Genomic DNA, 27,544 nt, shown 5'->3' on the forward strand with positions numbered 1-27,544 from the left:
ACATTCTCTATTCTTAGTACCCACAAATGATGAAACTTACTAAATGGGAGCTTAACTGGAGTTATCAAGGGAGTAATCAAAGTTTTAGGATATTAACAGGGGTAGACTAAGATGGTTGGACCCCTAGGCTGGGACTGATGACAATGCTGTGCCTGGCAGGTTGACATTTCTTAATCTGAGATGCTCATCTCATTGACCATTCCACCGAGATGTTCAGGGAAGGTTCCACCTCTTGGACTTACCATTCGCCTTGGTCAAAAGAGAGATCTCAGGCTCTCTCATCCACTGGGATCTCAGGCTCTATTCAATGACCCAATGGCTCAATTATCCACTGAATTTTAAACATTAGGTCATAAATATTTTACATTTTTAATTTGACTATTTTTCTATACTAGAAAATGTATGTTAGAATCTGATTGGATAATATAGGTTATAGCACAGTTTTATAAATATATTCCATTGATATTGAATGAGCCCCATTTTGGTTATATGCATACATATCGGTAAATAGGTCCCATTATGTGTATCACGTCATACTTGTCTGTACAATCACAAAAACAAATTACTGCAAAGAACAAATTCTCTCATTATACACATGCCGCCATTTTCACTTCACTCACACTATAAGTTGTCACTTGTCATTTTTTGAGAGGCTGACATATGGTACACACTATAAGCAGACCACTTATAAAAGGTTTTTGCAGTATGGTAATTTGACATGCCAGTCACACATGTCTGAATCTTATATACAGTAGTTGGCTGAGATCCAATGTCTTCAATAAGAAAGACCAGTTTTCTGCAGAGGGTGTTCATGAGTGTTCATCACTCTCTCGAAATCAGTGAAAATTATGGAAACCTACAAGTTATAATACTTGGGGGTTTTATAACACCATTAATTTCACTGTGGGCCGTCCTTTTGCTGAAAATAGGGTTCTTTTAGGTAATTGGTGAGGGTACCCCCTCCCATGCGACCGCTAATTTGACCATGTGACAGATGTTTGATCCTAAAAAAATAATAGAATTGTTAAAATCCTTAAATATTGTCCTAGGGATGTGCAGGTGGGTCTCAATACATTAATAAAAACCTTAGAAATTAATTATTTTTAATAGACTTGGAGAAATCCCAAACACTGTGTAAAGTAATGTTTTTAAACCAAGAAAAATTACGCTTTAGATCTGCCGTCAATAGAATTTTCTAACATTCCAGGGTGGGAATAACAAAGATTGAAGTAAAATATGTATTTAAACATTTGATGCCCGAACTTGTCATGATTTCCAGTGGATTTTTTTCTGTTTTCCTGAAATGTTATTTTTCCGTCAACATTTCAAACAGTCCTAACGTCTAAATTATATTTACTGTGATCTTTTGTGACCAATTCCATTTCATTCTCCACCTAGTATGAAATTATTTTATACACGGGTTGTACCATACAGTGCATTTTGCAAAGTATACTTGGACTGCAAAGCTTTAGATCTGTCACCATGTGCTAGTGAAGCTCAATGTCTTCAAGACAGGACCATGTTTAATCCTTCCTCACTACTGTGTCTTCATACACACTGCTTGTATTGTTTGTGAACTGTCTCATCTATGTTGGTGTCAATTATGGAGACAATATTCCAGAAAAGCATATCAAGTTGTCTGGTAATTAATGTGAGGACAATGTGGTATCATCATGAGATGTAGCAACATGGGAACTTGTGCTGATTATTTCAGTAAAGAACGTTCTCGATGTTCTGAGCGTATCTAGATTCAGGATGTTCTGAGCATATCTAGATTTTATTGATGTAATTGACATTAAACTGTTTAGAACAAAAACATATATTCTTTGATACAGACCAGGGGGAAATTTCACGATTTGAAAGATTGAAGGCATCTAGACTTAAATATTAGTAATTCTGTAGTATACTTGGGTTTGCTCAATTCAATCCTAGAGTAGGAAAGTCAGAGATATCAACTTGCCTCCAGCTTCCCTGAATCCTATCAGTAGGCCATATGTAATATAGTGATAGGATTGAGAATTCATAGAACTCATCAACATACAATAAACCAAGGCTAGAAATCTGTAGCCTGTGTTCCATTGATAACATTACAATCTAATTCAGAGCTGAAGGTATTTGGGTGTTTAGGGAGAGCTGTGGCCAATTTGTTTTAGAAATTATTGGGGGGCAGCAGGGGTGGCTACAGGTTTATATGGGTACTTGGATGTCAGAGTCACAATAGGCCCACTTTCTATCCCATTTTTGGCTTGACAAGCATAGAGCTTGTTTAGCCTGAATCCCAATAGGCCCTGGTATCTGCCCATGTTTGTTTGGTGCTGACGTTGACCTGGCGGTCCAAGCCTGATCTGCTCTCCTCAAAATTTTTGTTAATGAAATTTCAGAGATATAGCATGAAGCCCGTAGGCCTTAGGGCATAATATGTACCAGAGTCCTTCTGGTCATCACATAGAATCTCTTCAAACCCAGACACCTGGGCCCAGGTGCAACTCCAACCTCTACAGCACCTTTCTACCCCCAAAACTATATAAGGATTACTGCAGAAGTTAATTCTAAAACGGTAAAATCAGAAAAAAATACATATTTAGCTGTATTAGCTATTTATTTGTATCATGTTCTGTATTCTTTTAGTAAAGTAATAGACATTAAACGAGTTTTGTTTAGTTGAATAATAAGCTAAAGCGTGATCTGGAAGCCGAGCTTTAAGATTTATGTACACAATATGTTCTCAGTATAAAAAAAAAGGAAAAAAGAACTTCAAAAAGAAAATAACACTACAATAAAGATGAACAAATAGGATAGCCATAAAAAGTGTTTAGAAATATGGGGGCCAAACCACTAGAGGTTACATCAGGCCATGCAACCACCAGAAAAACAAATACATTTTATGTTGTGCTGAATAGAAGTGAAACAAATTGTGACATCCGAGAATATAAAACTAGTATATAAAAAAAGGATATAAATAACGCAATTCAAATGAATGAAATATTTCTTAAAATATTGTTTATGGGATTTCTTGTAACAGAAATCTCTTAGTGGTTCTGAAAGGGTGTGGACATACTACATAGCCCCTCATTCTAGAAATAAATGGTGTTCTAATTTCACGTACTCAACCAATTCGATGTTCTGACACGTCACAAGGATATTATTAGCTAAATTTGTTCTTTAAAGTGGTTGTCTTATAGGGCATATAGGGGTCATGGGAGGGTACCTCACTCAGAACCCCCTGTACTAGCCATAGCGGGGAGCCATAAACAAAAAAATGGCTCCCACACTGTCAGATCCATCTCATCCACGTATTATATAGGTGGTGGCAGCTTACCGGGTGATAACAGCTGATTGCTGGGGGTTTCTGAAGATGGATCAGAAGCTGATTGCTGTCTTGATGAGACCGCCCCATACAAAATGTATGAATTTGTAACATCTAAAAGCATTAATAAATGGGGGAAGGGTGGAAAGACTGTTCAATCTCAGTCATAGTTGGCCATTCCATTGCAGGTATAAACATTTGAAGGTTCTTCTCTTTTGGCCCTAGAGTTAAGTATCTAAATTGTGGATCCAATATTATGCTCATAGTTATTCAAGACTTTTTCAGTGACAGTCTTTATCATTAACTGACCCATACTGGTTAAATGTTTCTGTTTAAGAGCCAATAATTTGAAGTAATTTACACCTGCTGGATTCTATAATGTTCTAGTTGTAAGTTGATGTGGACCTATATACAATTATGACATCCAATTGGACAGATAAAGCCCACGGATACTAGTACAATGATTGACCCAACTCCCACCCTTATTAGTCATCTCTAAATAATTTACTTATCTTATTTAGCACACGTCTGCAGTCTGTGAACCAAGTCTGATAAAAAAAACAATATCACTATTAGTGTCTTAGTATGAGTATGAAAAGGCATAATGAGTAGCCATTTAAAAAACGAAAATATGAAACCCGATGTTGACTATTCCGACATTAGCAAATGTCGGAATAGTCAACCTGGACTTGTGTTAACTAATATCTGTAACTTTTAAACCCATAAATGTAATTGTGACATGTAATTTAGCTCTTGGGAACAGAATTGGAGCCAATTCTTTGTGATATTCTATATTCCTCTTCCTATATATCAGAATTAATAATTTCCATAAACTCATATTTGAAGATAGAATTAAAGGGTTCTCAAGCATGATTGACTTGGATACACCAACAAAGTGTTCCTTGACATGAGTTTAAAATGTTAGCTCTAGTGTTAGTTTTCAATCTTAATTTATTGGTTAAATGTTACAAAGCATAGAAAACAAGTCAATAAATTTCTTGGACAATTTGGTAGATAAAATACTAGGAAACGATGTAATTTCAGTGAACATTGACATATGACATTGAGTAGGTCAGCTCACCTGATGTCTTTTAGTTTACCCTGGTGGGAAACTATAAATGATGTAACTTTTAAGACAAGCATCTTCTTGTTTCACGTTCCTGCTACCATGTTTTCTACAACATGTACAGATGGTAACCATGGAAAGCCCTGAAGGCAAAAAAGGAAAAAAATATATTTAATGACATAACGAATGGGCATGTGCTTCCCACATGTATCCCTTTCATCCAATTGACAAAAAATAATGTTCAAATATTACAGATTTTGTCAATGGATGTTACCCACATGTGTTACGCAACTTTTTAAGTGAACTGCTGTGACCTCATAGCGATCGTAAATTTGTCATGTATAGATAACATTCCTGATTATGTTGCAGCACATACGGCTAAGCATAAGGTAGTAGAGAGGGCAGTGACTAGAAAATGCAAAATGAAGTCCCGTGTACTGTACCTAGCCAAGTTTCTCAAATTTGTTGTGTAAAAAATAAAATAACCCATGTAGAGTCAATTCGGCTTAAATGTTAGGCTTTACAGATAGTCTTTAGATTTCTGTAGAAGCTCAAATTGCTTAATAAAAAGGAGCTTACAAGACCTAAAAACAGGGACATTGCTAGAATCTCAGTACACCCAGGTCATCCTTGGGTAGCACGAGAGGAGTTGTAGTTAGTACTGCACTCAGCGTAATGCGTCAACTTTTTATAAGGTGTGGGAACTTTGAATAGACCCACCTCAAAATTATTTGTCTGTAACAAACACGTGAATCTTTACATAATAGTAAATATCTTTTATTATACAAATATACCCTATTTTCCTACATATTCTGTACAAAAATGGTATATGAAGTAACCTCAAATAAATGCTTGACTTAATTAATAATTGGAACCCCATAAAAATGTATGGTATACAGTGTAGAAATAATACCACCATACAGTAGCTGAATAATACCGCCATACTATGAGCAAAATATACAACCATACCCTGACTGAATATCTCCATACAGTGACAGAATAATATCACTGTACAGTGACTAAATAAGATTAACATACAGTAACTAAATAATACCACCATACAGTAACTAAATAATACCATCATACAGTTACTGAATAATAACATACAAAGACTGAATAATACCAACATACAATGAGAAGAAAATACAAATATATCCTGACTAATTGACTCCAAACAGTGACTGAATAATACCACTATATAGTCACTGAATAAGATTACCATACAGTGACTGAATAATACCACTATACAGTTACTGAATACCCCCATAATAATACCACTAATAACACCACCATACAGTGTCTGAATAATACCTCCATACAATGAGTAAAAAATACAGCCATACCTGACTAAATATCTCCATACAGTGAATGAATAATACCTCCATATAATGGGCAAAAACAACAACCATATCCTGACTGAATACTTACATACAGTGACTGAATAATACCACTAAACAGTTACTAAATTAGCTTAATAACACCACACAGTGACTGAATAATACCTCCATACAATGAGCAAAAAATACAGCCATACCTGACTGAATATCTCCATACAGTGACTGAATAATACCTCATACAATGAGCAAAAAATACAGCCATACCTGACTGAATATCTCCATACAGTGACTGATTAAGACAACTATACAGTTACTAAATAAGCTTAATACCACCATACAGTGACTGAATAATACCTCCATACAATGAGCAAAAAAAAATACAACCATATCCTGACTGAATACCTCCATACAGTGACTGAATAATACCTCCATACAATGAGCAGAAAAATGCTTATAAATAATATGCCTGTTTGGGCAAGATGAGTGGGCATGTTAATAAGGTTTGTTTGGGTTTTCTATTATATGTTATTAACAATTTGCCTGTAACTCCTGCACCCGTGGTCACATGTCATCCACTGTGCCCCACAATAGTATATCATACACTAGAGCTAGTAGAGCATCTGGTCATGTGATTGCAGTTGATAGGACTTGACCATTATCACTGTGTTGACATGTGGACGTAGGTGTTATACCAATGGGAGTTGCCCTATGCATAACTAAATAACATACAGCATAATAAATAAATATCTTTCTTCGAATGCTTAGGCCCTGGTAAATCCATATAATGAACCGACTTTTGCCACAGACCATTCATATCACTCAAAGTATAAGGCAATAAATACAGACAATAGGAATAAGAGATCCATAAACAACAACAACTTGTTCACCGTTTCCCATTAGCAACAGATTTCGTTTTTCTTACACTATATAGAGAAAAAACTAGCTGGCAAAAAGAGTGAAAACAGAAAAATAAATAAACTAAGATACATTACAAAGATGATGAATTTGACAATTCCTGGATATATAAGTAATGTAACTCACAGGACCGAGCTGCACAAATAATTTGGAAATTTTCTCTAATATATTTGTTATCCTGTTTCTATTCCTTCTCCCTCATACATTTATCTGAAAAATCTTGGCTGCCTGTTGTCGCGTGGACTTTATATGGCTTCTATTCGGGTCAGTAGGAGCAGTATACAACCGTATACAGAGCCGACCCTAAGTGGAGGCGAAAACAAGCTGAGAACTCTTTGTGCGGAAACAAAGAAACTGGGACAATATTGAGCTATGAAATATATTAGAAAACTACTCCAAATCATTCATGTTGCTGGTTTCTAGGAAACAAATTGCAATTGTAGTTACACTTTAACTTTTTATGATCATGTAACTTCTATTGTATTTGTCTGCTACATAGGTGTGAGGTCTGTAACATATTATAGCGACACCTAGTGGTCACTATAGTTTTGCTCTATGACTATTTTGAACAAGTGGTTACATTAAATTTGGAAATGTAAAAATGGCAGCAATTTTGACTTAACAATGTGGCGCAAGCACAAGAATCTTCTCTCGTATCTTCCAATCATTTCAATGGAGACCATGCAGGAACCTTAAATCCTAGGATCGGTGGAAGACCCATCAGTCTTATGGTTAGGTCAAGGATAGCAAAAGCAGCTCTCCCATGTGAACATCCGAGAGTGTGCATATATACAGTATAATACTTTCATAGTGTAACTACTGGAATAAACCTGGAATAAGACGTAAATCATCCAATAATGGATCAAATTGTGCTCACAATATTAACCCCTTCATGTTCACAATTGTCTTAAATGTCATAACACTTTGCATTGTTATCATTGTCTCGTGTTACTTTTTATGTTGTGGAGTAAATGTTGAGAGTCTAATCTAAGTGTTCCTGTTTTATGGTCTTTTTTTTTTTGTTATTATTAATGTATAAATTACACAATGATAGGATTTAACCCTTATGCTTTTAACTGTTTATTGATGTTTGGAAAATGACTCGACTAGTGTAGGTTTATTTTGCAGGCGATTTTCAGAAAATATTAGGGTATTTCTTATTTGGCAAACCTCTCATGTACTCAAGTTCCAATCATTGACTACTCTGTAGTCATTAAAGGGATCGTCTGGTCTAATAGAAAGCAGTTCCTTCGATCAGGACCCTCATCTTTTATGCAGAGTTGAGCATTTGGTGGTCTTAGCTTGTCTGTGCATTACAGACTGCACCATGATTTCAATGGGACTGTGTAATGCTTTGTTTTACCTGTGGAGGCGCTGTAGTAAAATTGAACACATGCTGCCAGTTTTCCCTAAAGATTACAGCTGATCACTGGAGGTCCAAACAGGGACAACCTGTGATCAGCTTATTGTCGGGGGACACTTCTGATCCAAAGCAGACAACCCCAGTAAATGCAATCCAGATTAGACCTTTATAACATACTCTGTAGTCTGCTGATGAATATCAAGGTCGCCTTCGTGCAGAATATTTGGACTTCTCCAACAAATGGAAGCAACTCTATTAAAACATTGCATTAAGGTACAGCTATTTAAGTAGTTACATAATATTTTCTGAAGATTAACCCCCATGAAAAGCACTCTTTAAGATACAAATTTTATAAAAATAAAACTTGTCCATATTTCAATTGTTTTATTTACGGTTATACACAGTTATCACATTGACAATGCTGCTTTATTTTGTAATCATGCATTCAGTATTTAAAGACAGTTTTACCTGTTTATCACAAGTGTATTTTAAAAAAAAATATTTATGAATATAATGTTGCTATTGGTGTTGTTATTCTTATTATTCTCATTTTTATTCATTTTGATCATTGGACGGTTGTGATTCGTCCCCGGGACTCCTGGCGATCATCAGAGAGAAGGAGCGTCACGCTTGTTCTGATAATCTTCAGGGTTCACTGGGATCTGACCCCAATAATCAATCATTGATGACCTATCTGAAGATTTTAGTCCTAAATAAACCCTTTTATGTATGACATATATGGAGGTATTGCATGGTGGGCAATTCCCTAATGTAATCACGCATTATAATAGAAGGAGCAATTCCAATAATAAGGAGAAATCAAGTTTCCAGCTGCCTCCCTACAAGAGTTGTCAGCAGAATAGAGGCAGACTACAATCTGTGAGCGGACCTCCCATAGAGGATAATGCAATGTGTTTAGAAGCATCACAGCAGCTTCCCAGGGTGATCCATTTCCTTCCAGTATAGAACGTATAGGAAGCTATTGTGATATTAACATTATATAAGGGAATTGCTTATAACGACTCCAAACTGGAGCTTCACTTTAAGCTTCGCTCTGACTAATACGAGACAACTTGCATTTTGAGTTCTTCCATGAACAGTCAAAGAACTTTATTTTTTAAGTTACTATGTGCATAAATGACGATGAAGCAGTGCTCTGCCATCCCTATACCATGGAAGGACGGCGGTGGGTGATAACTTCACATTCGATGACGCGACTTATTAATGTTTCACATGGTGCAGATGTCTCAGCAGTGGTTGGTGAATACTAGTCTGCCTTCTTTAGATCTATGCAAAGTCAATGCCAAAATATTGATCATGCAATAGTTTCCAATATTGGATGGTTTATTAAGGAATCCTACACCTGGAACAAATGTGTAAGAGATGATTTAAAAAAAACAATGGACAATTATAGGGAATTAACTGACTCTAGTCCATAAAACTAATCTGAAATCACAGACCTTAAAGGGGTTTTCCGGGGCTGTAATATTGATAGCTTATTCTTTGGATGTGCCATCATTAACTAATTGGTGAGATTCTGACTCCTGCCACCCCTCATTGATCAGCTGCTTGAACGCTGCGGCACTTACTTCATTGTTTAATCAGGCACAGCGCTATACTTTTGGTTGTGGCTGTGACTTGTACTGCAGCTCACAGAATGTCAGTCTCATATACCTGAATGGGACTGGGAGGCTGTCATCTGCAGTACCAGGCACAGCCACAACCAAATGTATGGTGCTCTACCTGAATAAACAATGAAGGAGACTCAGCACTAGCTCAAACACGCCAGTTCCTTTATGCAGCTTATCGTCAAGGGTGTTGGTAGTTGGACCTCTACAGATCAGCTATTGAAGGTTTATCCTAAGGATAGGCCATTAATATTACAGTCTCGGAAAACCCTTTTAAACCCTTACCAGTATTGTGTTGTTTTTTAAAAAAAAAAAAACATCCACCTGTCATCAGAATTCACGGATCCACAACAATTTCATGAGTGGTGTGAACCCACAAATCCGGTCCATAAAATGACATGTCCTGAGTTTTTGCAGTCCGGATTTTCAGCCCCAGATCTGATCTGTGAAAACCACTGTCGTGTGCATGGGGCCATAAAAATAAATGCGTCCGCAACTTATCCACAAAAATGCGGATACATTGCAGCCGCAAATGCACGGTCATGTGCATGAGGCCTTAGTCGCGCTGTGAACCTTGGACCATTGCAGTACCACAAGGATCGGAATAATTCAGACCTGCATTATATCAAGCTCTATCAATACTTCATTTTTATCATCTGAGCTGTAGAGTAATGAAATGTGTCACACATAATATATAATCAGAATTTTCCATAGTGGTGTTTTTAATAAAACAACAGTTCAGATGATAACCATAAATAATATGTGACCTTGACTTCAAAGCACAATACTGAGTACATCGTATTTATTGCTCCAGATTTTCACTCATTGAATCATTGTGTAAATTCCCTGTTTCGATTGGAACTGTTAATTTTAGATATCTGCTCTAAGCATGGGCACAGTTCAAAGAATGTGTCTATTTCTCATCTGATCACATAGCCACATATGTAAGATATTTACAAAAGAATTACAAAAATAATAATAAATACTAATAAAACATAGAGTTAATAGCACACACATCTAATACATGAAATATTAAGTAATAGCCATCTGGAACATTAAACGGGAATCCCCACATTGCATCAAGTGCACGGCCCCTTCTTACAGAATTGTTCTCCAGTATGTAAAGTTCTTCATATACATTTGACCCGGTTATATATCTTTTGACCTTTTACAGTTTATATCTAAATATTTTTTTCACTTTTCTTAAACTAATCTTGAATTACATAATGTCTCCTCTAGAAGGGAATGGTTTATTCTCCTGGCTTCTTCTTAGCTCTGAGTTCACATTGCCCAACATCTCCTGCTGGTTCAGTGCCTTCTCTGTTCATTTGCACAGTGTGCCATGCTGTCTTTCATTCTGGGAGATGTAGTCGTCACTCCAGGTTCTGTACAGTAGACCAATGTAGAAATGTCTCCAATAATGCAATGCAGTAAAGTGCATTGCATTGTAGGAGCCAAGTTAAGTTGTTAGAGGTGTGTCTGTCACCGCTGTTTTGACTGATACCAAGTAGCAACCAGCAGAATTTTGAACACAGCAGTGAGTATAGAATATTAAGCTAGAACAGTACGAGATAAGGCTCTGTTCACACTAGCATCATAGATTTAATTCATAACAAAGTCATAACAGCTATGCAAGTTCTGTTTTCAAACTAATCCTGACGGACTCTTACTGACTTATTTATTTCTAGGTTCCAGTATTTTTGATGGCAAGAATATTGCTGCAGACTGCATTAATCTTGCCCAAAAAAATGCCAGAGCCCCTAACAGAAACTTAAAAATGCTATAATGTACATTATGTCTAGATGGAATTTGTAGTAATGATGTTTTTTTTTTTTGTTTTTTTTAGGCTAAGCCTTCACCATGTCACTTTAGGTCCAACATTTTACGCTGACTAATTTCTCAATATATCTTTCTACCGGTCAAAGCTTCATTCTTCTGAAACAGAGCTCTAAATCCCCATCATGAACACAGACTTAACAGATAAAATGTTGTCTGCGTGCAGCGTCCACTAGATGGCGCTTAGGAACTTATTGAATAATGTCATATTATTGAGCTCAATATATCAACAGTATGCAGTAAGCTCCTAAGCTCCCTCTAGTGGTGGCTGCAGGCAGACAGCATGTTATCGTTTAGGTCTATGCAGAGGATTTAGAGCTCTGTAAACAGTGAAAAACAGTTCTACATCGGCTACAAAGATTATATTACTTTGGTACAGTTTGGGGCTGAAGTATATAGACTATTGTGTTCTCTGTAAAATGGGCCAAGAAGGAGAATTTACTATAAATCACTCCTACTGCTGAGCCAACTGCACCTTTACAGCTTCAATGATATTGCCCATTGTAAGTGCTGTGTGTGACTGACACTTTCTCTCCCGTCCAGCTTGCCAATGATCAGGGACTGGTTCTGATGACAACTGTGGCAATGCCAGTATTCAGTAAAGAGAATGAAACGGTAAGTATGGTGATAGCCGGTGGGTACGATGAGTTTATTATAAAGAGTTCTCGAAACTCTAATAAATGTTTGAACAGTAAAATTATTGTTGCAAATGCTTAAAGGGATTCTCCAGCATTAGTACAGCGGGTCATTAAGCAAATCACATATACTTCTTTGGTTTTGTAATATAGTGTGTTAGAGCTTTCCAGTTTAACCTAAATAACGGTTAAACATTATAAAAGAATAAAAAAAAAATCTCATAAAAGTTGTGCTTGAAAACCTCTGCTGGCTGTCAGTAAATTGAAACATTATTGCATACATCCAGAAACTGAAAACCATTCTGTATCATGTCTGTTGCGCCCTCTCTTGTAACAAGTCCTGCACCTGTGTCAGCTGGACATGATCAGAACAGATTTTAAGCCTCTGGATATAAGCAGTAATGAAGATCTTAAGTTCTGCCACTTTTATCTGATTTGTCACATTTCATACATGTATCTAAATCCTGGCCAAGCAGTAAGCCATTTTTCACGCCACCTTTTCAAACTGACATGCATTACGCAAATGTCTCTAAATTTTGGTGCAAATTGTTAATAAACATGTCACAAAGCAGATGAAACACAATTTTGGACAAAAATTAACAAAATGGAACAAAAGAAAAAGCCACAAATACATTGATAAATATGTTCACTTTCTATGACTGTATCTCCTACACGGCAGGAAATTTTCTAGGAAGGTCCTAGCAGGGCAGTACCTAGATATTTCCCATTACAATGTCTAGAAAAATCAGTGGAGCTCACTGCCCGGAATAAATTAACTTAAAAGAAAGGTTGCAGACAATGAAACACTAATATTGTAGTATGTCCTCTAACACACACCCTGTGTTATCTGTTCCAATCACTGGAACTCCACTTTAGGGCAAATTGTCTCCAAGCTGAGGGTACAAAAAAGGTAGAGATGAGGAGGCGTCTCTTAGTACCACATTGAAGGAGTTTTCCCGGCACAGGGCGGTTTTTCATACTGATGTCATCAGAATATGATCGGTGGGACTCCGACAACCGGACCTCTCATGGATTAGCTGTTCCGGCTGCCTCCAGCTCCGGAAGTTATGCAGGGTCGGTGCCAGAAGCAGATGGCTCTGGTCACAGTATAGCGGCCGTGCTGCAGTTCTGCTCCTATGTAAGTGTATAGGAGCAGAGCTGCAGTAACCCAGCACGGCGTTATGCACTGTATGGAGCCAACTGATTCTGGCACCGGCCACTGCATAACATCCAGTGCCCACAGGCAGCCGGAACAGCTGATCGGTGCATGATCTGGGTGTCAGACCCCATCGATCATATACTGATGACTTATTCTGTGCATAGGTTATCAGTATGAAAAGCAGCCCCCAACCTGGACAACCCCTCTAATAATATTTTTGACACAATACATTTAGATAGAGAACTTTGGCAATGCACCATTCGGCCAAAAAACTTTCCAGTTTCATAACATCTGTCTATACATACAATGGAGGAAATTTATAAAAGTAGGAATGGGAAAATAGAATCGTTGCTGAATCAGATTACGGTTCTCGTTTTTAAGAAGGATAAAAACAGCGACCTGATAGTGGGCTATGTTCAATTCTTTGCTTTCCCTTTGCACTAGTTTTTATATATCTTCCCTAGTGTGTATTGGGTAAATCATTGACATTGCCCATAGAGTTAATTCACAACAGTGTATTGCGGCTCCGTACAACCTTCGAGTTGTACGGAGCCATAACAGCACCCATAGCACCCTATATACCTCCAATTTCAAGTACTGTACCTCTATATGCCTACATTTTCATATGGCTTTTATTGGTTTCCATGTGAACATGACAGAAAAAAAGTTGCGCCATGCACCATCCGATGCTGTACAACCGAGCTGACTAGCAAGCAAGAATAACGTTTTCAAGCTTATTTCCATCTGTTAGAACTGATCTTTTTGTTATCAGTATTTGTCTTTAGGTCATGTTCACACAGCGGATTTTCGTACATATTTCAGCTAACAACAAACGTACATATTTCGTGGCTAAATACAAATGAAAATTGAATACAAAAAGCATTCCATTGATTTTAATGGGACAGCATGCAAAATTTAAATCTGTGTTGTGGAAATAAAAGAAGTAACATTGAATGGGATTAATCTGGGTGCAAAAATGTGGCAGAATTTACTGCAATTCTGCCACAGAAATCCGAGAATTAGCCTAAGATTTCTGCTCAAGAATCTCGACCAAATCCACGTCAGAATCCTCTGTGTGAACACAGTCTAAACTTATAGTGTATTTACCTAAAAATATTAAAGGGGTTATCCTAGTTAAATACTACATTTTTCTGTTAAAACTAAATAATGTTTAAATTGAAACCATATTAAAAAAAATTCTCCTGTTTCTAGATATTGTTGTTACATACATGTTATGGCGGCCCTGGTGTTTTTTTGATTACCTTCCAGTAAGTCGAACTAATGTTTTAGTAAGTCGACCTAATGTGTCCAGGGCCTGTGGTCACACATGCCCAGTACCTCAGTCCCACTGCCCAGATCCTCTTGTACACAGTCAGGGGATTGATTTCTGCTATTGTGTGGGCCAGCCAAAAATAATTGGCGTTCTAGAAGCTCTACTTGGCATTGAACACTTTAGGTGGATGTTCTGAGAGGGAATGAAAAGAACACCAGGGGGCGCTTTAACAAGTATGTAACAGCGATATCTAGATACAGGAGTGTTAAATGAATCCTATTGAAGGTTTACGTTTTGCCTAATCCATCCGGTTACTATTCGCTGCAGCTGTAAAATGCCTCCATGCTGAATCTTGCTATCCTCTGCTCAAGAAATTGTAAACCCCAAGTCAGTGGCGTCATTATCTAGTAATATCTTTTTACAGTACAATATTGCGCTCTACAGCAAAACAGAATTGCAAAACCTGCTGAAAACAAAAACCTGAGACAATTTACAGTGTTGGCGGAGTTTAAGAGCATTTTACAAAGACTTTGAACTTTTAAGATGATGGTTTCTCAGACATCTGGTAAAGGCCACAATAAATTATGTTGTCGGTGCAAATGAAACAACACAAGTGATAGAAAGTTATTTTAAACCGTTAAGTCATAAAGTTACTAAAATAGGGAAAATAAGTCTTGGTTACTTCACAGACATGAAATATTCAGGCTTCATCTTTAAGGACAAGGCTGGTGGCATGTATAAAAATGATACTAAGAATATTCACAATTACTGTATATTTTATGGAAGTTTGCCTTGTCTATCTATCTATCTATCTATCTATCTATCTATCTATCTATCTATCTATCTATCTATCTATCTATCTATCTATCTATCTATCTATCTATCTAATTTGTCATGATTCCGGGGTATGTGGACCCACTAGGCCGCTCCGCCGTAGCGGAGTGGCAGCTGACCAAACATCAATCAATGGAAAGTCTAAGCACAAGAGTACCTGTATGAAAGTCCAGACAGACACGAAATGTAGCAGATGCCTTGGCAAAGATGATTTGTGGTACCGATGATGCTTGGCGTGGCAAGGATGATTTGTGGTACCGACGATGCTTGGCATGGCAGATGGCACCGGACGTGGTAGATGACACCAGACGTAGCAGAAGAAACAGGACGTGGCAAATGACACAGGACGTGGCAAATGACACAGACTGTAATGTCCGCGGCCACGGACCGATGCTCTCACTTAACCCTCGACTGCCGCGACCGCAGACCTCCTTCACCGGGCCAGTGTCTCCCTCCCAGGACACGTCAGCGCTCTGCACTGGCCTCTAGGGTGAGCACGCCCGCTCGGTCCCGTCCAAGTGTGCTCATATGAATATATTTAATTCTTCCCAGGTCACCGTGGACTTTAAAAAGGGCCCTGCCCTTTGACTCCTTGCCTGAGCGTTGTTCTGTATTCCCATATTAGTCTTAGCAAATGGTCCCTTAGTCATATCCTGTTCTCAGTGTTAATGTGCCCTGCTACCTGTGTCCCGTATCCTGTGCTGTGTTTGTTCCTGATCTTCTAGTGTTGGAGTCGTGTTGTGTCATCTGCCACGTCTGTTGCTATACACTCCGTCTGGTGTCACCTGCCACACCTGCTGTCTTTCACTACGTCTGGTGTCATCTGCCACGCCAGGTATCATCCGCCACGTTTGGCGTCATCTACCTTCAAGTCCATCTGCGCCTAAGCCTCTGCTACTGCCTGGACTATTACAGGTACTCTTGTGCTAGGACATTGCATAGACTTTTGTAGACAGTTGTTTGGCCAGCTGCTACTCCGCTACAGCAGTGCGGCCTAGTGGGTCCACATACCCATGGATTGTGACAGTACGCTTAGGCTATGGACCCCACTGGTAAACCCAAGACCATAACGATGTCACAAGTCATGCAGGCAGATATGCGAGACCTCCGGTCACGACAGGACCAACTCCTCCAGGCGGTGAACGCCATTGCACAACAGAACCTACTATTGTTGCTCCTGCTGTTCCTCCTGCTACACCTCCTGTCAGTGCCAGTGCTGATCCTCAATTCTTCCTGCCACTGCCTCCTCTCTATGATGGAGACGCAAGGACCTACAGGGGATTTCTGAACCAATGCCAGATCCACTTCAGACTGAATGCAAAGGCCTTTCCTTCCGATGACGCAAGGATTGCCTTCATAATCTCTCTCCTTACTTGTAAGACCCTGGCATGGGCGAGCCCCATTTGAGAACGTCAGGGACCAGAGACTTGTGACTTACAGTGTTTCTTACAGACTTACCGTACAGTATTTGAGGAACCTGGGAGAGTCTCTACTGCAGCTGCATCTCTACTGACCCTTCGCCAGGGAGACATCTCCGTGGGCGAGTACGCCATTCAGTTCCGTACCCTGGCTGCAGAACTAGCCTGGAACAATGAGACCTTGGTGGCTACATTCTGGCAGAGACTGTCTTCTGAGAATAGACGAGCTTGCTGCTTGAGATCTGCCACCTACCCAGGGTGGTCTAATTCTTCTGGTCACCCAGATTGACATGAGGATCCGGGAACGGTCCCAAGAGGTTTGCCAGGAGAGAGGATTCCCTTGGCGGGCTCCTACTTTCCAGAAACCCCTGCTGCCCTCATCAGTTGTCCCACAAGAGGAGCCTATGCAAGTGGACTGGCTCAAATTGTGAGTCCAGGAGAAACAACGCAGACGCACTTCGTGAATTTGTCTGTATTGCAGCCATGGTGGCCATTTTGTGTGTTTGTGTCCCTAAAGGCCAAAAAACTCCAGTGCCTAGCATTGGTTGGGGAGACAATCCTAGGCAGAATGGCGCTAAATAAAAAATGATCTTCCAAACTGTCCATTCCCGTGACCATAGTGACCGGCAAAAAGACGCATAGGGTCTTTGCCTACCTGGCCTCAGGGTTTGCGGCAAACTTTATCCAACAGGACCTGGTGGATCATCTCCAGTTGCACACAGTCCCTCTGGAAACATCTCTGGCTGTTGCCTCAGTAAATGCCCGATCTGATCATGTCTGAGACCAAGCCACTGAAGCTCCAAGTGGGAGCCCTTCATACTGAACTGATTACATTTCTTCTCTTGCCTAAACCCGTCAATCCTTCTCTGCTGGGTCTGCCTTGGCTCAGGTTACATGTCCCAGTCCTGGACTTGAATTCTGGAGAAGTTCTCCAATCGGGATCCAAATGTCTCCACAGCTGCCTGTTCCGCCCTGCCCAGCCTTCCCTTCCTCAGTCATTAGCAGGATTACCTCCTCATTTACTCAGTTTGTGGATGTCTTCAGCAAGAACAAGGCTTGATGCTTCCCCACCACCGGTCTTACGACTGTCTGATCAAACTGGTCCCAGATGCTTCACCTCCCCTTGGACGAGTGTATCCTCTCTCCTTGCCTGAGACCCAGTCCATGTCAGCCTATATCATGGAGTATTTGGAGAGGGGTTTCATATGAAAATCCTCATCCCGGCCGGAGTCGGGTTCTTCTTCATTCAAAGGAAAGACGGACCTCTTCGACCCTGCATTGACTGCCATGGTCTCAACCAGATAACGGTCAAGAATAAATACCCATTGCCACTGATATCCGAACTAATTGACCGTATGAGGAGCCAAGATTTTCTCTAAACTAGACACTTGCATGGGGCTTATAACTTGATCCAAATCGATCGAGGAGATGAGTAGAAGATGGCATTTAACACTCGAGACAGGCACTACGAATAGCTGGTGATGCCCTTCGGTCTGGGTAAAGCTTTATCGGTCTTCCAAGAATTTGTGAAAGATATATTCTGAGATCTCCTCTATGTCTGTGTTGTGGTCTATCTCGATTATATTTTGATCTTCTCCCCAGATTCAACGACACATCGGAGGCACGTCCGTCAAGTACTGTTGCGATTAAGGAAGAATTGTCTGAATACCAAGCCGGAGAAGTGCATTTTTGAAAAAAATTCCCTGCCCTTCCTGGGCTACATCATCTCGGATCAAGATCTCAAGATGGCTCCGGAGAAAGTAAAGTCCATCCTGGAATGGCCACGTCCTTAGGGCCTGCGGTCCATACAGCATTTTCTGGGATTCGCTAACTTCTACCTGCAGTTTATCCCAAATTTCTCATCACTGACGGCTCCCATCTCTACCCTTAGCAAGAAAGGTATGAACGCCAAGGTGTGGACTCCAGCGGCAGAATCAGCATTTAATAGCCTCAAGAGTGCCTTCACTTCAGCCTCAATCCTCCATCACCCTGACGTGTCTCGACAGTTTTTGTTGGAGGTGGACGCTTCCTCTGTTCGTGCAGTTGCACTTCTGTCCCAGAGAAGCTTCAAAGGAAAGGCAGTAGTGTGTGGCTATAACTTGAGGCTTTTTTCTCACTCAGAGCGCAATTACTCTATTGGGGATCGGGAGATTCTGGCCATCAAGTTGGCACTGGAGGAGTGGAGACATCTTCTAGAGGGAGCAGTTCATCCCATCCTGATATACACCGACCACAAGAATCTCACCTATTTCCAAACAGCTCAACGGCTAAACCCCCATCAAGCCAGGTGGTCGCTGTTCTTCAGCCATTTTCAGTTTGTGCTCCACTACCGTCCCGCTGACAAAAATGATGAGAATCCTCCGCTGGGGACACAGCTCCAAACTGGCTGGGCATGCTGGTGTACGTAAGACTCGAGACCTGATAGCTCGTTATTTCTGGTGGCTCATGCTGCCCAAAGATATTGTGGACTTTGTCTCTTCCTGCACTGTTTATGCTTCTAATAAGGTTGCTGACTCCAAGCCTGCCGTCCTGCTCCAACCTCTGCCTGTGCCCAACGCTCCCTGGCAGCATATTGCAATGGACTTTGCCACAAATCTTCCTCCCTTAGCAAGATGTAATACTGTGTGGGTGGTGGTGGATTGGTTCTCGAAGGCACACTTTATCCCACTGACCGGCCTACCTTCTGCTCCTCAACTGGCAAATCTCTTCATTCTGCACATCTTCTGCTTGCATGGCATGTCCCTTCATATAGTGTTTGATCAGGGGTGTTCAGTTCATCTCAAAATTCTGGAAAGCCCTCTGTAAACTCCTAGATGTGAAATTTGACTTTTCCTCTGCCTACCATCCCCAGTCCAATGGTCAAGTCGAGAGGATTAACCAAATCATAGAGAATTATCTTCGTCACTTCTTCTCTATGCCGCATGACGACTGGGTAAAGTTTCTTCAGTGGGCCATGTTCTCGTATAACAACCACTACTTTTACGCCATTCTATATTGTCTACGGCCATCATCCGCAAATCTCTCTTCCTCTTCTGGCTACATCTCAGGTACACACAGCTGACTCTGCATTTGGGGACTTTCTACAAATCTGGCAGCAGACCCGGTCTTCTATTCTGCTGGCAGTCAATCGCATGAAGGGAAAATCGGATACACAAAGAAGAGAGCCGCCTCAGTTTCTTCCTGGTACCAAAGTCTGGCTGACATCAAGGAATATGCGCTTGAAAGTACCATCATACAACTTTGCTCCCAGGTACCTCGGACCTTTTGAGATCCTGCAACAGATAAACCCTGTCTCCTATAAGCTTCGGCTGCTTCCTACCCTCAGAATCCACAACTCATTTTATGTGTCCCTCCTGAAACCTATGGTGCTGAAATGCTACAGTAAAACTCCTAGTCCTGCAGTTGCTCCCAGCAGTACTTCTGATGTGTTCGAAGTAAAGCAGATCCTGGACTACAAGAGAGTAGGAGGAAGGACTTTTTATTTAGTGGATTGAAGAGGGTTTGTTCCTGAAGAGAGGTCAGAAGAAAACCTTAATGCCCCTACCCTCATGAAGAAATTCCTCTCACGCTCTGGACCTAAGAAGAGGGGGCGTAAGGGGAGGTACTGTAACTGTCGCTCTCACTTACACCCCAACGGCCGAGACCACAGACCTCTGTGTCCGAGCCAGCATCTCCCTCCCAGGAGACGCCAGCGCTCGCATCCGCCCGGCTCTGCACTGGCCTCTTGGGTGTGCGCGCTTGTTCCCGGCCTTTAAGGGCCAATGCGCGCACATGAATATAATTAATTAATTATTCCCAGATCACCCCGGACTATAAAAAGGGCCCTGCCCTTTCACTCCTTGAGTGAGCATTGTTGTGTATTCCCATGTTAGTCTTAGCAAATGGTCCCTTAGTCGTATCCTGTTCCCAGTGTTCCTGTGCCCTGCTACATGTGTCCCGTATCCCGTGCTGTGTTTTGTCTGGACTATTACAGGTACTCTTGTGCTAGGACTCTGCATAGACTTTTGTAGACTGTTGTTTGGCCAGCTGCTACTCCGCTTGGGCTGTGCGGCCTGGTGGGTCTACATACCCACGGATCGTGACAGTGGCATATGACACAAGATGTGGCAGATGACACTGCACAGGGCAGATGACTCCAAAATAACTCCAACACTACACTTTAGCTCATGAAAAAACAGTTACTGTAAAGGATTTGCCAGACACAGCTTCTGTGTATACGCCCGTGGGCAATCAGTCTGCACCTGCTCCTATGTCTGTGAGACTAACTCCATCTTCCACCACTCAGGATGGCAGGCTTAGGAGTGGGAGAGCCTATCACAGCCTGGCCAAACGGAGCTAGTTCCCGCCCACTGTCTTTTTATACCTGCCTTTTCTGTTCCTCCTTTGCCTGTGATTCTTCTATGCTTGTTTCCTGTCTTGCTGCTGCTGCTTGTACTACTCATCCTCTGCTTGTTATTGACCTTGGCTTTCTGGCCACTCTCCTGCTCAGCGTTTTGTACCTCGCTCTCTCCTGGTTTGACTCGGCTTGTTCACTACTCTTGTTCCTCACGGTGTCTCCGTGGGCAGCTGCCCCGTTTCCCTGGCTTCTGTGTACCCTTGTCTGTTTTGTCTGTCTTGCACTTACTGAGTGCAGGGACCGTCGCCCAGTTGTACCCCGTCCCTTAGGACGGGTCGTTGCAAGTAGGCAGGGACTGAGTGGCGGGTAGATTAGGGCTCACCTGTCTGTCTCCCTACCCTGTCATTACATAATCACAGGCCCATATACCTAGTCTACCCTGGTCCCTGACACATCTATGGACCCCCTTGAGGCCCTGGCTCAGAGGGACAATCTGCGTGATGCTTCCCTGGTAGTGCCCCCCACCTCACCTCTTGAACCCCACCTCAAGTGGCCTGACCGGTTCTCAGGGGACCAGAAGACTTTTTTCTCCTTTCGGGAGAGTTGTAGGCTCTATTTTCGCTTAAAGCCCCACTCCTCAGGTTCTGAGAGCCAGCGGGTGGGTATAATTATGTCCCGGCTCCAGGACGGGCCCCAAGAATGGGCCTTCTCCTTGGCTCCTGACGCCCTTGAACTTTCCTCCGTTGATCTTTTCTTTTCTGCTCTCGGGCTCATTTATGACGAGACTGACAAGACTGCCTTTGCCGAGAGTCAGCTGGTGACCTTACGTCAGGGTAAGAGACCTGTAGAGGAGTATTGTTCTGGCTTTACGAAGTGGTGTGTAGCTTCTCGGTGGAATGACCCTGCCTTGAGGTACCAGTTTAGATTGGGTCTGTCGAACGCCCTGAGAGACCTCCTAGTTAGCTATCCCTCTGCTGACTCCCTAGATCAGGTTATGGCTTTAGCGGTACAACTTGACCGACGTCTCAGGGAACGACGACTTGAACGTTTTTGTGCCTTCTCCTCTGACTCTCACATGATGACTCCCGAGGTTCCGTTGCTTCATTCTTCTACGGAAAACTCGGATGAACCTATGCAACTCGGGGCCTCCGTGTCCCCCCAACAACGTAGAGAGTTCCGCAGGAAGAATGGTCTCTGCTTCTACTGTGGGGATGACAAGCATCAAGTGAACAACTGTCCTCTGCGTAAGAATGAGCAGCCGGAAGAAGTTCCGCGCCTAAGTGATTATCGGGGAGGTCACTTGGGCGCACAGGTATTTCCCGTAAAGATAAAACCTAATAAAATATTGCTTCCCTTTCAGGTCTCTTTTGGTGGTAGGTCTGCTACCGGCAGTGCCTTCGTGGATTCAGGGTCTTCTGCTAATATTATGTCTGTGGAATTTGCTATGTCTCTAGCTATGCCATTGATTGATTTGCCTAAACCTGTCCCGGTAGTGGGTATCAACTCCACTCCTCTTGCTAATGGTTATTTTACACAGCATACCCCTGTTTTTGAACTCCTTGTTGGCTCCATGCATTTGGAGCAGTGCTCTGTACTGGTGATGCAGGGATTATCGTCCGATTTGGTTTTAGGCCTTCCCTGGTTGCAGTTGCATAGTCCCACGTTTAACTGGAATACTGGGGATCTTACCAAATGGGGTAATGAATGCATGACGTCATGTTTTTCTGTTAATTCTATTTCTCTCCCTGAGGAGGTGAACACTCTACCTGAGTTTGTTCAGGACTTCGCTGATGTTTTCTCTAAAGAGGCCTCGGAAGTGTTACCTCCTCATAGAGAATACGATTGCGCAATCGATTTGGTACCAGGAGCTAAGCTCCCTAAGGGTAGGATATTCAATCTCTCTTGTCCCGAACATGAAGCCATGAGAGAGTATATCCTGGAATGCCTGGCCAAGGGTTACATTTGCCCCTCTACTTCTCCGGTAGGTGCTGGCTTCTTCTTCGTAGGGAAGAAGGATGGTGGTCTTAGGCCATGCATCGGCTACCGGAACTTGAATAAGGTCACTGTAAGAAACCAGTACCCCCTTCCTTTGATTCCTGATCTCTTCAATCAGGTTCAGGGGGCCAATGGTTCTCTAAGTTTGATCTACGGGGGGCGTATAACCTTATCCGCATCAAAGAGGGGGATGAGTGGAAGACTGCGTTTAACATGCCCGAAGGTCATTTCGAATACCTCGTCATGCCCTTTGGGTGGTGTAATGCTCCCGCGGTCTTCCAGAATTTCATAAATGAGATTTTAAGAGACTATCTGGGGGTATTTATTGTAGTATACCTTGGTGACATACTTGTGTTTTCCAAGGACTGGTCCTCCCACATTGAGCATGTCAGGAAGCTGCTCCAGGTCCTTCGGGAAAACAAACTGTTTGCTAAGACCGAAAGATGTGTATTTGGGGTGCAGGAGATACCATTTTTGGGTCAAATCCTCACTCCTCATAAATTCCGCATGGACCCCGCCAAGGTCCAGGCTGTGGCGGAATGGGTCCAACCTGCCTCCCTGAAGGCGTTACAGTTATTCCTGGGATTCGCTAATTATTACAAGAGATTTATTGCTAACTTCTCGGTCATCGCTAAGCCTCTTACGGATCTCACTCGCAAAGGTGCTGATCTCCTCCACTGTCCTCCTGAGGCTGTCCAGGCTTTTGAGGTCCTTAAGAAGTGCTTTATCTCGGCCCCAGTGCTGGTTCAGCCCAACCAAATGGAGACATTCATTGTGGAGGTTGACGCCTCCGAGGTGGGAGTGGGTGCTGTCTTGTCCCAGGGTACGAGGTCCCTCACCCATCTCCGTCCCTGTGCCTACTTCTCCAGGAAGTTTTCGCCCACTGAGAGTAACTATGATATTGGCAACCGCAAACTCTTAGCCATTAAATGGGCATTTGAAGAGTGGTGCCACTTCCTGGAGGGGGCTAGGCACCAGGTAACGGTCCTTACCGACCACAAGAATCTGGTTTTCTTAGAATCTGCCCGGAGGCTAAACCCGAGGCAAGCTCGATGGGCGTTATTTTTTACCAGATTCAACTTTTTGGTCACCTATAGGGCTGGGTCTAAAAATATTAAGGCTGACGCACTGTCGCGTAGCTTCATGGCCAGCCCTCCTTCGGAGGAGGAATCTGCTTGTGCTTTGCCTCCAGGTATAATCATTTCCTCTCTTGATTCTGATTTAGTCTCCGAAATTGCGGCTGATCAAGGTTCAGCTCCCGGGAACCTTCCTGAGAACAAGCTGTTTGTTCCCCTGCAACTCCGGCTAAGGGTACTTAGGGAAAATCTTGACTCTGCACTATCTGGCCATCCAGGCATCCTGGGTACCAAGCACCTCATTGCCAGAAACTACTGGTGGCCTGGGTTTCTTAAAGACGTTAAGGCCTACGTAGCCGCTTGTGAGGTTTGTGCTAGGTCCAAGACTCCCAGGTCCCGACCAGCGGGCTTACTATGTTCTTTGCCCATTCCCCAGAGACCTCGGACCCATATCTCCATGGATTTTATCACCGATTTGCCTCCATCTCAAGGCAAGTCGGTGGTGTGGGTTGTAATAGACCGCTTCAGTAAGATGTGCCACTTTGTGCCCCTCAAGAAACTACCCAATGCTAAGACGTTAGCTACCTTGTTTGTCAAACACATCCTGCGTCTCCATGGGGTTCCTGTCAATATTGTTTCTGACAGAGGGGTACAATTTGTTTCATTGTTTTGGAGAGCCTTCTGTAAAAAGTTGGAGATTGATCTGTCCTTCTCCTCGGCTTTCCATCCTGAAACTAATGGCCAAACGGAGAGGACTAATCAGTCTCTAGAACAATATTTAAGGTGTTTTATCTCTGACTGTCAATATGATTGGGTCTCATTCATTCCCCTCGCCGAATTTTCCCTTAATAACCGGTTAAGTAACTCGTCAGGGGTCTCCCCCTTTTTCTGTAATTTTGGGTTTAATCCACGGTTCTCCTCCGTTTCACCTGGTAGTTCCAACAATCCCGAGGTAGATGTCGTTCATCAGGAACTGTGCACAGTCTGGGCCCAGGTTCAGAAGAACCTAGAGGTGTCCCAGAGCATACAAAAGACTCAGGCAGATAGAAGACATTCTGCTAACCCCTTGTTTGTGGTCGGGGATCTGGTGTGGCTATCTTCTAAAAATTTGCGCCTTAATGTCCCGTCTAAGAAGTTTGCTCCCCGATTTATAGGGCCGTACAAGGTCATTGAAGTCCTTAACCCTGTCTCCTTCTGACTGGAGTTGCCCCTGTATTTTCGAGTGCACAACGTCTTTCATGCCTCCCTCCTTAAACGCTGCTCCCCGTCCTTGGCTCCCTCGAGGAAACCTCCGGTCCCTGTTCTCACCCCTGAGGGGGTAGAATTCGAGGTGGCCAAGATTGTGGACAGCAGGATGGTCCAAGGCTCCCTCCAGTACCTGGTCCATTGGAGAGGATACGGGCCTGAGAAGAGAACTTGGGTACCCGCCCGGGATGTTCATGCTGGGGTATTGCTCAGGAGGTTCCACCTTCGTTTCCCCAATAAACCAGGTCCACCTAGAAAGGGTCCGGTGGCCCCTCATAAAAGGCGGGGTACTGTAAAGGATTTGCCAGACACAGCTTCTGTGTCTACGCCCGTGGGTAATCAGTCTGCACCTGCTCCTATGTCTGTGAGACTGACTCCATCTTCAACCACTCAGGATGGCAGGCTTAGGAGTGGGAGAGCCTATTACAGCCTGGCCAGACGGAGCTAGTTCCCGCCCACTGTCTGTTTATACCTGCCTTTCCTGTTCCTCCTTTGCCTGTGATTCTTCTATGCTTGTTTCCTGGCTTGCTGCTGCTTGTACTACTCATCCTCTGCTTGTTATTGACCTTGGCTTTCTGACCACTCTCCTGCTCAGTGTTTTGTACCTCGCTCTCTCCTGGTTTGACTCGGTTCACTACTCTTGTTGCTCACAGTGTCTCCGTGGGCAGCTGCCCCGTTTCCCTGGCTTCTGTGTACCCTTGTCTGTTTCGTCTGTCTTGCACTTACTGAGCCTAGGGACCGTCGCCCAGTTGTACCCCGTCGCTTAGGACGGGTCGTTGCAAGTAGGCAGGGACTGAGTGGCGGGTAGATTAGGGCTCACCTGTCTGTCTCCCTACCCTGTCATTACAGTTACTGGATACAGGATACGGTAAGCAGGATACGGGAACACTGGGAACAGCATACAACTAAGGGACCATTTGCTTAACTAACATGGGAAGACAAGAACAATGCTCAGGAAGGGAGTTGAAGGGCAGAACCCTTTATATAGTCCAGGGTGTAAGGGGATAGGTTGGGGAACAATTAGTTGGTGCGCGGCTTGCCCTTTAAGGCCGGGAACGAGCATGTGCACCCTAAAGGCAGGAATAGCAGAGTACAGCCGCGTGTGCTGGCGTGTCCTGGGAGGGAGCCTTCAGTGTCTGCCGGTGAGTACAGCGTGATGGCGGTCGGCGACCGTGGGCACAACAATATTTATCATCCTGACTTCATCTATCTGTCTATCTATCTATCTATCTATCTATCTATCTGTCTGTCTGTCTATCTGTCTATCTAATAAACACAAAAATTTGAACCGCACATTCCAACAAAATGAAAACAAAATGTGTATACAGGTGCAAGAACGCCTGTGACTGCACATTTATACAGCACACAAGAAAATTGCGACAGCACACTGCGAACACTAATGGCATCTAAACCGCTAAGTATAAATAAATATGCATTACTGCTAAATCTACTTACATAAGGTAGGTTCTTGGCGCACATTTTGGTTAAAATGTGTGGGCCCACCTGTCCCTCTATCTATCTATCTATCTATCTATCTATCTATCTATCTATCTATCTATCTATCTATCTATCTATCTATCTATCTATCTATCTATCCATCCATCTATCTATCGCACCTTCAACTTTTTGTAATAGGGAAACATTGAGGTTACACGATGAATATGGTAACCCGCCTTGGATCCCTAGTCTTAGCTATTGGGGTTGTCCAATTTGGACAATACTGTCCTACGTTATATGTCCCAGGATAATGAGCAGATCAGTTATTATCTCTGGGGGAGCCTTCATTTGCCCTGTAAGCGATAACATGGCACCCAATGAAATCATATCTGTATTTAGTCCTCCAGAGTAAGGGTAACGGACGACCCTCTAATACATCAATATGTCTTAAAGAACATATGGATAGGAATTGCCTGAAGCACAAACCTAGGACGCCTCTAATACCATCTAACAATTGACTAAAGATTTCTTCCCTTGCCCAAGCCATGTACAATATCCCTTGTTTTTATTATCTGTGGCATGTAGTCCTGGAAAACTCCCACTTAAAACACCCACAGACATACAATGGAAATCGATGTAATAATTGCAACCATAAATGTGTCAGTTCTATGCTGACGTGTTTTA

At 42.4% G+C, this 27,544-nt stretch overlaps 1 protein-coding gene across 2 annotated transcripts in view; it reads left to right on the plus strand.

The window, feature by feature from the left end:
- CACNA2D3 (calcium voltage-gated channel auxiliary subunit alpha2delta 3) overlaps window positions 1–27,544 on the plus strand; it is a 753,617-nt gene that overhangs the window by 479,947 nt on the left and 246,126 nt on the right. For both annotated transcript variants that reach the window (XM_075833901.1, XM_075833902.1), the window contains one exon: window positions 11,996–12,067. In XM_075833901.1, the coding sequence (XP_075690016.1) occupies window positions 11,996–12,067 (72 nt within the window). The remainder of the gene's footprint in view (window positions 1–11,995; window positions 12,068–27,544) is intronic.

The sequence above is a fragment of the Rhinoderma darwinii genome, chromosome 7, assembly GCF_050947455.1.
Source record: "Rhinoderma darwinii isolate aRhiDar2 chromosome 7, aRhiDar2.hap1, whole genome shotgun sequence".
Lineage (NCBI taxonomy): Eukaryota > Metazoa > Chordata > Amphibia > Anura > Rhinodermatidae > Rhinoderma > Rhinoderma darwinii.